Consider the following 12,914-nt stretch of genomic DNA (forward strand, 5'->3'; position numbering starts at 1 on the left):
ATACTGCTTAAAAATACTTTATTTAAGTGAAAAAAATATTTAAAATACATTATAATTTTGAGATATTTAAACGCAGTTTTTTGGCGCTCTCTGTTGATGACGTATAAGTACGTGATCTGTCAATTGGTGACAGTTTAATGTATAATTTACACTTTAAAAAAATGAATTTAAAACACAGAATTTACACTCGTTATCATTAAGTTTTCTTATAAAAAGCCGTAGAATAGTATAATTTAATGAAATACCATATAAAATGTACGTAATTAATATCATACAGTATGTCAACAAATTTGACAAGCCCGTACTATGATGTCACGTCCGTATAAAAATTTGAATTTCCATTTTAGAAATTTTTAAATGTCCTCACTGAATTTGTACTTTTATTAATTAATTTTAAGTAATTAAAAAGATATTAATTACTAAAATAATGATTTAGTTGAAATGTCCAGTCATTAAAGTTACGGAAGACAAATATTTGAACCAAATTTAAATTTCATGAATATTCCTTATTATATAAATATTTTTTTAATTTTAATTACTATATCTGTACCACGTTTATGTCATAATATGTCAATCATTTTCAGAAAATTTAAATAAATTTTATGTTGATTTAAGAAAGCATATTTAAGAAAGCAATTTCAGAAAACATTAATTGTATTTCACATTTGTAAGTTATAGGTACTTCAAAATATATTAATAATATATTCAGATTCTAAATAATTTGTATTTTAATTTAATTATAATATTACCAACACCTAGATAGTACGTCGGGGGGAAAGTAATTTAGTAATTTAGAAAACATATATTTTTTATACATAATGTAGAAAATATTACAAAATTTTATTGTTCAAGCCTTTCAATATCAAAAAAAAAAATTAAATAGGCGATACTTGTTTTTCATTAGGAATGTCCAGTATCGAAGACGCATTAAAACAAACAAAGAAAAAAAATTGTAATTCTATTTCTGTAATACAAATTATACTTTCTGAAATACAAATTACATTTTCTAAAGTAAAATCAATAAATCTAAGCTACAAATGATATAATGCTGGCGAATCTGAAATATAATAAATATATTCTGAAATAAGATTTATTAATCTGAAATAAAATTTATATCAAGTTTCTTAAACAAAATTTATTTATCTAAAATAAAATTGATACTTTTTGAAATAAACTTGGAAAAAGTATTGATAGTTATTGAACAAAACTTATTTCAAAAATTTTTTTTTTGTTTAATTAAGGCTGCATGAGACTACAACACAAGCTACCTAGTACAATACTTTTTTTGATCAAAAATATCCGATAATCGAAAATGAAATCAATATTTTTTGAAAATATTGTTCGATCATAATTTCATAGAATTTATTGGATATTTTTCTGCAACCATAAGTTTAAAATTTGATTGGCTTATACGATTATAAAGTTGTCGAAATAAATTTAGGATATGGATGTTAACATCTAGTTAAATTTGAAAATCAAAAATTTCCGATATCACTACGTACAAGGGAGTGTGGAAAAGGAGATACGTAACTAAATGTTACTTTAGCTATCCTACATCCAAAATTTCACAACATTCTGCAGCTAAGAGTTTTTAAATTTACGCGACATTTTATTTATATGTTTGGTTGCTTCCAAGCCTCGTTATAACTAATTCTTTAATCATCATTAATCAATTATATTGACCAATAAAAAAATTAATCTAATTACTCGGCTTATCTGGGATTCTTTTCTGTGAATTTAACAAGACGAGTTAATACAGAAACAAAACAAGGTGTTTGCTTTCTTTCATTTAACGCTTCAATTTGAGGAACGTAACTTCGAAATTCTATTGCCACACGTCTTGAAACAAAAGTCAGCAACGTAACAAAATCATGAGTTCTTCCATTTAATTCCAATTCTTTACACAGTGATTGTATGTACCATGATCCAAAACCCTCTCTTCTAAAAGCACGATAATCTGAAAAAAGGTAATTTAATTCTAACAATCTTTACTTTCATATATCATAACTTTTAATTAAAGAGAATTGAAAAAATACACTCGAACCAGGACACGAACCCGGACTTTTTGGATTCATGTCAAGCGCCCTACCAATTAGGCTATTCGAGTTCTAGACACGAATGCAATTTTTTCAACTCAATGAATTTTTTAATTTGTTTATCCACTTATTTATTATTATTACTTATTGTTGTTGTTTACTTATAATTATGCATACGATATTTACATCATGGTCTATTCGATTTTTTTGATATAATATGCTACATACAGGCGTAAACTAAATATTGACAAATATCTTGTTTAATTAAAGAGAATTGAAAAAATACACTCGAACCAGGACTAATATAACTCTTATTTTATAATACATAATTAAATTTTACGATTTTAATGGATATTATTTATTTATTTATAAACTAACTGTACGTTTCGTAAAATTCCTTACTTCTGCAAGTGCTTTTTTTTCTTCTTTTTTTTTCATAAAAAAATTATTGACTAATTTAATTTATATTTGCTAATTTATAAATAGCTTACCAGGAATTGTTGAATGGGCAAATAAGAAATCAGCATGTGTGGGTATAGTATAATTCAATATTGATCCATCATGCTCAGCTCGTTCCATCGTTACCATTTTCTGAGTTTTGGAACCCTGGCAAGCCTTAAACACAAATACATTTATTGTATTAGTCATTCATATGATTCAAAAAAGGCAAAAACATTTTTGGAACATACAAAGAAGCACATGAGTTCTCAAAAATCAGTTTCTAGGTTGTAATGGTATTTATTAAAATTTTTTATTTATTTTTGAATTGAAAACTTCTTTCGCATGTTGAGCACTTTTTGGGTGAACAAAAATCGTGGAATTTCATCATCGTCACCACTACCATAATCGCGTGTGTTTGTAATTGAATTCCTCCTAAACGGATGGACCGATTTTGATCAAATTTTTTGGAGATGCGAGGATGATTTTGATTGACAATTGTTCACTACCAAAATTTTTTGAGGGTTATTCACCAAAAAATTAAAACCTATGAAATAAATGGTGGAAACGCATATAAATGATATATTGCATTACATCTTACTATTCAAATTTATTTATTTGCGCTCCCACCATATTTATGAAGGAAACTTCATCCATCATATTACTACCAGTTATTAGATCAAGACTGTTCTGGACGAAAAGACTGGTCCCAATTTTCTAATTTTAAATAAAATCATCATACGACACCCCAAGTAATTCAATATCGTTTTAATTTTACATAACGATATCCATAGGAGTAATATTAGGAGTCACACTTTAAGGAGGAGAGGATTGCCAAAAATCCTAGATTAATATGTAACGTGCAGAGGTTAGAGGGGATTTTAAATATTGTAATATCTCAAAGTCAAATCTTTAAAACAGTATTTTTCATTTCATGTTGGGATTGTAACTTTTTCTTATTTAAGTTATGAAAATTTGAAAAGTTATGAATGACCTCTTATGTGTGACATAAGTGTGAGATGAGTTCTAAACAAGCGATATCTATACTACCCCATCTCATCAATACTACTGTTATTATGTAGACTTACTTGTGTGATAAATATTTTTGGTTTCCCGGCTAGTGATGGACATTTATCTGCCGTAAAATTTGTCCAAATATCGTCAAATTTATATTCACCGTCTTTAGCAGTGAGAATTCCACATCTTCCGTGAGTCATTATAACAACTAACAAACAATCATGATCGGAGTGATTTACATCAAATGCAACTACATAAACAGAAGTAAAAATAAATGATAATTATTTTTTTTGTAAACTCGAAGGTCAGAATAAAAATTACACTCTCAGACCTTTTAACTTTTTTTAAAGACATAAATTTTAAATAAATTTTGGTCCTAATGGGCGCCGTGGTTGACTTCAATGATACGTGATATACAGCTAGACCAGGACTGACCATACATAATGCTCGTTAAGTATGTGTTTATGCCTAAATATTGTTGTCTTTTTGAAATTTTTAGACCAAAAATTTCTGACTAGCTTTCTAATTTAAAATATTCCAAAAACAAAAGCACATCTTACCTTCGCTAATTTTATCTTGGATTTCCTCGACACGTTTATCATCAAGCACTTCTACTTCAAATTCTAACGCACGTAGGCGTAGTTCTAACGCATCACGATCAATTCTTGATTCAGGTCTATTTTCAAGCCCAGGTATTTCAAATTGTTCGTGATTAAATATTAAGGCTAGTCCACGTTTTGGAAAATTCATGTTATAGAAAACATCATTGTAAAAATTTGTTGCTACTGCCACTTTAGCTGCTTCTCTACCAGAATAAGACGGGGCTCTAAAAAATATTGACAAGTTTTTTTTACTTTTTACATGAATTAATATTCTCATTCAGAAACTACAGTCAAAAGAACAGCACTCATGCACTAAATTACAGGAGCTATTTTCTTTAAATAGGTTCAGTATCACGCACTGAATGTATATTCACAAAATTCTTACTTTGGGGGGCTGTACTGCCGCGATTTTGAGAAAAACCGTTTCGGTCTACATCTTCGTAACCGTGCATTTTAGGCCAAATAATAAAATTTTGATTTTTTCAAATGCTTTCATTTTTTTTCAAATTTTGCGTTAACATTTAAAAAAACTGAAATTACGGCTACCATAGTGTATCGGATTTTGTGTTTTTGATTATCATAAAGACATGTATTTTTTAGAAAGATTCGGAAACGACAAAAAAGCTTCTGGAAAATGAAATTTATGACTTTTGAATTATGACGGCAGTATAGTTCTTGGACATTTTGTATTGTGGGCATTGAAGATACTATATGATTTTACTTACTTTGACAAACTCGACATTCTAAAAATAACTGAATTTGCACTATAATAGTAACTACTACACTTAGTACATATTACTAAATGTACAATTCGCAACTTTTTGAAGAGAACTAATTTATCACGTTCATTTAAATGTAATAAATAATAGACATTTGGAGAGTTATCTTATCATTGAACCCACTAATATTTTCAAAATAAAATAAAAAAACTAAAACTCGACTACACAAAAGATAAAAAGTTAAAAACTAAAAATAGCAAAAGATGAAAACAAGCATAAAAATTAAAATATAGAGGAATATCAGCATGAATGAAAGAAGATCTCTGGTTACAACTATTTTTAATCCAAAACCTTTAAAATGGAATCATAATTTTGATATTCTGCTCTATTTTATGATTTGTGTAATTGAGTTTTTGAAATATACAGGGATCAAGTTAACAACAGATAACGTTAAAATAATAGCAATTTTAATTAAAGAAAATTGAAAAAAGACTAGACAAGATATTTGTCAATATTTGGTTTACGCTGTATGTATCATATTAAAAATCATCAATTATAATCAAGAGACCGTAATGAATGATCCTTAAAGCTCACACTAGTCAGCCTTGTTACCTTATTCAAATATTTTCCAATAAATCCAATAAAAGTGGTTTGTATTACCATAAAGACTATGTTTGCTCAAAGATTTTCGCTATCAATTCCTGTCTAAAGTATTCAATTTACAAAAAAATGTTTCAAATAAAACATATTTGCGTTTTTATAAATAACAACTTTCTAATTTAAAGTTTTCGTCTAATGTTTGTCAGTTACGAATCAGATTGAGTGTTTAATTGAACCCGAAAACTTAGATCGAATTCTATACCCGAATAATGCGTGCAATTGAAACTAAAATTTTTCATTTGAAGCATTTCTTCGATTAAACTTATTTTTGGAGTTTCACGTATATGTCAAGTTAAAACACCCTGTATATTTTATATATTATTACTCCAGCAAGTTTTTTTCTGTCCTACCCTTTTATCTTTCTTATTCCTTTATCATGATTCGCCCCTCATTTTCAAGCTTATTATGTCTAGGTTTGACGAAAAATATACTTACGGTCTAAAAATGTACCGCTTAGGAAAAAAGACGCTACGGGTCGAGCTAGTATATTATATTACTTTAATGTAGGCAAGGGGGCGTCCATTAATTACGTGAGGCATTTTTAAGGATTTTTTAAAAAATACCTCACGTAATGAATGGACGTGATATTTGCTCTCCCCGAAGTGAGATTTAGTAAGATTCGGCTCGACTCCCTCCTCCCCTAAATATCTCACGTAATTAATGGATGCCCCCCAAAATATATCACATACATTGAAATCCATTAGTACGTCTAGGCACACTGAGGGAATAAACCTACAAACTGTGGAGTGTAGGGTAAAAGGAGAACCATCTCTGTATATAAAAAGAGTCCGTCAAAAAGCATTAAATAAGAGTGGTGCTGCTTAAAAAGTAAAACAAATAAGTAAAAATAGTTATTAAAGAAGGATAGAGAAGCAAAAATCAAATAGCCTTTTGCTACACAAGCGCCATTAAAGCCACTTTATTTAATGCAATTTGTGGACACTTTTTTAGTCAAACAGCCATAAGATATGATACTCCTTTTACTCTACACTCCATACTACAAACATAGATACACTCCATTAACACATAACTCTCTTTTTTTTTGGGTGTAGTCGAGTAAAAAATTTACAATATATCTACGAATACTATATAGGTACTCTTCACAGGAAATTAAATTCTTAGTATTTCTTGTTCACCGAGGAGTGGTTGAAAATTTGCGGTGTGATAACAAATATTATCATTATTCAATATTTTAATTAAAGTTTTTAGATAATTTTAAAATTATATTATCTTCATCTAAATTTAACTTGGTTTGTTTATTAGTTATATTTGTATGGATAAAATTTGTATTTGAAAGGGACCCGTAGAAACTTTATGGAAATTAAGTTTCGCTAGAATCGTCTGAATTATATAGTTTTGGAGAAAATGGACACCAAACTTTTGCCCTAGTTGTTTTACAAAAGTTGTTTATTTTAAGACCTGACTGACCTATGTTGCTTATTTACGAACTCAAATTCATTACGCCTTGAGTATGCTATAAAAATTTCAGCTTGATATCTCTTTTCGTGATCGACACATTGAAAGTTTTTTTTTTTTCATCTTTTCTTTTAACTTTGATACACCAAAATAACTTCCAAAAAAAATTTTTATATTTAAATTTTTTGTTTTTATTTATTTTTTTAATTTACATAGTGTATTCTATATTTTCTTTTATTTTCTAACTAGAGTGATACCCACCCGCTTCGCTGGGTTTAAAAGTAAAGATTGATAAAGATTGCTCTCGCTTATCCCCTTTCTATAACACTCGAAATAATGGTAAGGATTGTTTTACGCAAGTAAAATATATGAATTCTTTTCTATTTTTTTAAATCTATAATAGTAATTATTCATTGACTATATCAGAGAAGATGGCTGTGAAATATTTTATATTGACTATTTTTACAGAAATCTGTAATTTATGGTAATGTCAAATATCAAATTAAATTAAATTATTTTATTTTTTTAATATATCTTTATAAATTATAGTTCATGTGTTATTCTGATATATTAGCTATATTGGTGTACAGTTTCATTAAAAACCATTCGCTAGTTTTAGCGTGAAAGCGTAACAAACAAACAAACAAACATGCTTACTTTCGCATTTATAATAAATAAAGATTTTTTTTATAAATGTTATATTAAAAAAAAAAAACAAAAAACAAAAAAAAACAAAACAAAAACAAAACAAATTTATTTGGTGAAAAATGTGATTTTATTTATTAAAAATAATATTATTATCAACTATCAGATAAACCTTATAAACTAAACAAAATAATTTGTCTAAAGCAAATAACATCAAATGTTGATTTTTTTCTATGGTTCAATTGATATCTTAATTGGTTAAATTGAAATCGAGTAGGGTAAAACAGGGTATTAACGAAGTGATAACTAAATTAAAAATGAATTTGACCGACTTTAAACGAAGTGTCCGATAAATCCGGGCAACTGCAATACCTGCCCCTTCCTTTCATTTTCCCTATCCCATTTTATAACATGTTCTGTACAACATTTGTATTTTTAAAAAAAATTGCTTTGAATTGAATTATCGAATATCGAAATAATTTGGTACCAAAACAATTAACGTGAGTTTTTCATCAACACGTGCTCAGAATCGAAAAGTGATTGTTTCTGCGGTATGACGATGGAGGGTAGAGATAAGGAGATTCATCTCTGTGTATACAAATTCTCCACGCAGAAAGCAGAAAATCGATGGCGGTGCTCTAGTAAAAGTGTAAGTTTAAAAAAATGTAATAAGAGTAAGGTAAAGATCTGAACAAGTTGTTAGAGAAGGATATAGAAGTCACATCAATCCTATTTTAGATTGTCCTCCTTACCTCTACCCTCCATAGGTATGAGTTATGGTCATTCAATGCGTTTTACACGCTTCCGCGGGTGAATTTCTCTTTATTTTTGTATATACTCTAGTTTTTATCAGCGAATTTAATTAAACGAGTTAGTAGTGACACAAAACAAGGTATTTGCTTCTTCTCATTGAGAGTTTTACAAGAACTTTTAGTTTCGAATTCTATTGCCACACGTCTTTGAACAATCGTTAATAACGAAACAAAATCTAGAGTTTTTCCATGTAAGTCTAACTCTTTACATAATGCTTGAATGTACCAAGATCCATAATTTGATCTTCTGAAAGCAAAATGATCTGAAAATCAGAAAAAATGATTAAATTAGAAGACATAGACTGGCGCAAAATTATTATTTTCTATGAAAATATGATAGACTACAAGCCCATGCTGAAATTTTTCGGGTGAAATGACCCACCTAGAATCATATAGTAAAAGTAAATTTAAGCACCATGTCGTCAGTTTTTCGCGGTACAGGTGAGTACAGGTAAGAAAATGATTAGTATCTCACCCCCGCACCGTCATATATGTCGCGGCAATGGTGGATACTTGCTCGGCATAAATATTCGAAGCGAATTACATAAATGCCGAACTATGAATTAAAACTTACCTTTAATTGTCGAATGAGCAAACAAAAAATCTGCATGAGTAGGAATTTTGTAGCTTACAAGAGCTGCATCATGTTCAGGGTCATCTGCAGGTCTCAGTTCAATCCCTTCTTGACCGCTGTCCCCTTGACAAGCCTGAAAGAAATATTTAATTAAATTTAAATGAAATTCTTCATTTTTTTTTTTTGCTTTATTTGTTATAAATAAATATATTGGCCATCTTTTTCTTCATTTTCAATTATTAAATAACATTAATTTGACTTACCTGTGTGATAAATATTTTCGGTTTCCCGGCTAGTGTTGGGCATTTATCAGCTGTGAAATGGTTCCATACATTTTCAAATCTATATTCACCGTCGTATGCAGTTAGAATTCCGTATCTTCCATGAGTCATTATAACGACTAATAAACAATCGTTATTGGAATGGTCACTAGTTGCAACTACATATACAAAAAAAAAGAAATTTTTATTTATTTTTTCAATGAAATTTGAAAAATTCTACATTTTATGCAGATAAAGAAATTCGTTTTTTTATTTACAGTACAAGTGAAATTTACAAAGCCTTAGATAAATGAGGTTTTTTCCTTGTAGCTCCCGCTCCGTTGCAAAGGATACCATCATGTCATCACATTCTTAAATATTCTTCTTTTTCAATAATTTAATTTTATTATTAACTATTTACCTTCGAAAAGTTTATCTTCGATATCTCTAACACATTTATCAATGTATACATCCACATCAAAACCCAATGCTGTTAAGCGTTCTTCCAACTTTATTAAATCAAGTTTTGTTTCAGATCTTTCTGGTACACCCGGTAATCCAAATTTTTCATGGCTAAATATTAATGCCATTCCTCGTTTTTTGAAATTCATGTTGTAATAGATATCATCACGCAAACTTGGTGCTATAGCAAATGAATGTGGCTCCTCACAGCTTTTAGAGGTTGTATCCGAAATTGAAATCTTTCCCCTATTGAAATTTATTTAAAAACATTTAGACATTTGTCAAGATTGATGTACCTAATCGATTGTACATCCCATGCCCCAAGTATTTGTTTTTTTGTAGTGAAAATTTAGTTTAATTGGGCTCCTCATAAAATCATTAAATTATTTTTTTTAAGTTTTAAAAACTACAGATCGCAGCTTAAACAACATAAAATCCTAGAAATAAACGAATAAAAGGAGCAGACGTTGTGAGACGAAACAAAGACTGGATTGAAGTAATGTTTACTCGATTCTGATCCAGCCGTCGCCACACGTCGCGAGCGGGGAGTGATTGCAGAAGAGGTTTTATTTGGTATGGAGATTTTCGAGTCCGACATACCAGGCACCACATCTAGCCCTGATGATACGTACTTTCCCCTCTGAACACAAAAAAAAAGTGTCTATACGTGGTATTTCAACAATTAACTCAATCAATAATTTTTAACACCTTTTTTGGTTCGGGGGTTAAAAATTGATTCATTCGCGTCGACTTCAAAACGTAATTGCTCGCAAGGAACTTGTTGATTTGAGACGGAAGGGAAAGGATTATTGATTTGATTCCTTGATTCAATTTATTTTTTACATTTTTGTACTTGTTTCACCGGTTCTATTTTTTGCAAACTATTTTATTACACTTACTGAAAGTTTCTGTAAAGTACTTTTACAGAAATTAATTTGTATGAAATACCACTTCCGTACGTTGTTTTGATTAAAAACCTTATTTTATCAAATTGTATGAAAATAAAATAATTACGGCGTTTTTTAATCTATATTAAGTTAGCGGACCACTTTTCGAATTTTATTATAGTGAAAATTTGTCGTTTTGATCCGCAATTTTATTCCTATTTGAAAAAATTAGGGTGGTCTGCAAACTTAATATTAAGTTAACTTCTCGAATAATTTATAATACAGTTAATAAGCCGGGATGTAGGTACGTGTTTTCGGAAATTTTTTATGAATTAAAAGAGTTTAAAAAAGTTTTCTAGTCGCGATTTTTTTGGTTTTCAGCAATTTTCTAGAATTTTTTTTCCACGTTTTTCGAGAATGCTTACTACATGCAAATTTTCAATTCCCTATCTTTTACAGTTTTGGAGAAAATGGATACCATAGTTTTGCACCTTGACGGGTAAACAATGATGTTTACAAAAAAATGTTTCGAACAAAAATTATTTATTTTTTTACAAGGAACATTTTTTACATTTAAACTTTTGTTCTATCTCTGATAGTTTACAAGATGGGTCCTACAGACCCAAAACCCAATTGACCTATGTTACTCATTTACAAACTCAAACTAACTTTTTACACCCCTGAGCATGATATATAAATTTAAACTTGATATCTCTTTTCGTTTTTGAGTTCTCGTGTTCACGGGTAGACGGAAATGGACTAATTAGGTGATTTTAATAACACCTATACCAAAATTCTGATCGTAGCATCAATATTTCTAAGCGTTATTAACTTAGTATACCTTGATACATATTGCATTTATACAGGGTATAATTTCTTCACGAGAATATGGTTTTCATCTTATCTATGAATAATTCAATTAAATTTTTACTTACAAAATACCACCAATAATTGTCGCGTCAGGTTTCTCACCCATCTTGAAAAATTATTAAAAATTTTATTAAAACTTATACAATTTGAAACTTAAGACACCCAAGTATGACAAGTAATAGACAAAGTGAATTAATTGTATTGTATGATTTCATGTTGGGAGAACTACCTCACCACTAACCTACCACAAGAATTTTTGCAAAACATAAAATACATTTTGTCAACTATTATTTCCAGGAAATGTATTATACAGTGAAACCTGATGAAGTGAGACATCAACAGACCTGCAAAGTCTCAGTTATAGAGGTATTCCACTTACTCAATGTCTCATATATCCAGATATAAATAAATATCTGTCTCATTTACAGAGTGTTCCATTAATAGAGATCAGAATTCAGGTTATTTCAGTTATAGGGGTGCGATTTATTAAATAAAATAACGTTTTATCAAATTAAATATTATAATAATCTTATATATTATTGCTCTAGCAAGTTTTTTCCTGCACTCCGCTTATCTTCCCTATTCCTTTATCAAATTCCATGATTCACTGAGGGCCAAAACTAGTTAAGTACGGAATTTGAAGGTAGAATAAGTAAACAAACAAAACGATGTTATCTCAGTTCTCAGTTACAGAATTAATGTACATAAATCTCAGATATGGAGGTTTGCTTCATCCAACTAACAGAGGTAATTCAGTGCCAAAGTGATGGAACCTCAGCATGAGTTCCAGTTATGGAGGTTTCTCACTTATCCAAGACCCACTTAAACAAATTTCACTGTATTAATTAGTGATTTATAACAAACAAAAAATAAGTAGTAATTAATATAAAAAATACTTTTTAATTTACCACGTTTTTAAAAAGGACTAAAATCTATAAAATTATTCAATAATTATAATGAACCGGTTGTCGAAAGGCAAAATGATTTTCCCAATAAAAAGATTAAATTTAACGTCACAATTAAAATTTTAAACTTTTTAGTCTATTTTAACAACTTATGTTACCTTTTTTAAAAAAATTAAAAATGGGAAAAAATGCAACCTAAAATGGTATCATTCCAGACACTTGGAGGGAGGCAAATATATTTTTCATAATTTTCACACATTTATTTATGGAAGCTGCAAAAAATAAATAACACTCATATTTTTATATCTTACAAAGTATATTCTTGTAAAGTTTCAATACAAAATATTGAGATCATAATAAATTTCTACAATACTTCTAGTATAAATGATTTTAAAAAAAAACACAATTTTTCCTAATATAATTTACTACAATTGACCATTCATTAAAATTGCAAGAAAATATATGTAAATAAATGATTTTTCGAAAAATACAATTCAAGGACCTGCCTGTTAATTTTATCAAGTTTCAAAGAAAATATATTATTTATCAATTTAGATAATAAAATGGTGGAATTAGGATTGGATACTTTACCAACAATTTAACTTTGTTTC

At 28.9% G+C, this 12,914-nt stretch overlaps 2 protein-coding genes across 2 annotated transcripts; both read right to left on the reverse strand.

Annotated features, from left to right (window-relative positions):
• Positions 1–1,348: 1,348 nt before the first annotated feature.
• LOC123298210 (caspase-like) lies at positions 1,349–4,919 on the reverse strand. Its single transcript, XM_044880156.1, has 5 exons — positions 4,819–4,919; positions 4,052–4,317; positions 3,563–3,741; positions 2,528–2,651; positions 1,349–1,957 (listed from the first exon to the last, which is right to left on the reverse strand). Exons 1-5 carry the CDS (start codon positions 4,833–4,835, stop codon positions 1,713–1,715), a joined length of 831 nt encoding a protein of 276 aa, XP_044736091.1. The 5' UTR covers positions 4,836–4,919; the 3' UTR covers positions 1,349–1,712.
• Positions 4,920–7,729: 2,810 nt separating this feature from the next.
• On the reverse strand, positions 7,730–11,621 carry LOC123298209 (caspase-1-like). Its single transcript, XM_044880155.1, has 5 exons — positions 11,464–11,621; positions 9,601–9,887; positions 9,183–9,358; positions 8,920–9,052; positions 7,730–8,608 (listed from the first exon to the last, which is right to left on the reverse strand). The coding sequence occupies exons 1-5, from the start codon at positions 11,502–11,504 to the stop codon at positions 8,373–8,375; spliced, it is 873 nt and encodes a 290-aa protein (XP_044736090.1). The 5' UTR covers positions 11,505–11,621; the 3' UTR covers positions 7,730–8,372.
• Positions 11,622–12,914: the final 1,293 nt, after the last annotated feature.

This window comes from Chrysoperla carnea, chromosome 4, assembly GCF_905475395.1.
Source record: "Chrysoperla carnea chromosome 4, inChrCarn1.1, whole genome shotgun sequence".
NCBI lineage: Eukaryota > Metazoa > Arthropoda > Insecta > Neuroptera > Chrysopidae > Chrysoperla > Chrysoperla carnea.

Excerpts from the sequence above, each read along its gene's own strand:
- LOC123298209 (XM_044880155.1), bottom strand. The coding sequence starts at position 11,504 with ATGGGTGAGAAACCTGACGCGACAATTATTGGTGGTATTTT. Across the intron at positions 9,053-9,182 it reads CGAAAATATTTATCACACAG|GCTTGTCAAGGGGACAGCGG; the intron begins GTAAGTCAAATT and ends TATTTCTTTCAG. Across the intron at positions 8,609-8,919 it reads TGCTCATTCGACAATTAAAG|ATCATTTTGCTTTCAGAAGA; the intron begins GTAAGTTTTAAT and ends TCTGATTTTCAG.
- LOC123298210 (XM_044880156.1), bottom strand. Across the intron at positions 3,742-4,051 it reads CCAAGATAAAATTAGCGAAG|TTGCATTTGATGTAAATCAC; the intron begins GTAAGATGTGCT and ends CTGTTTATGTAG. Across the intron at positions 2,652-3,562 it reads CAAAAATATTTATCACACAA|GCTTGCCAGGGTTCCAAAAC; the intron begins GTAAGTCTACAT and ends TTTGTGTTTAAG.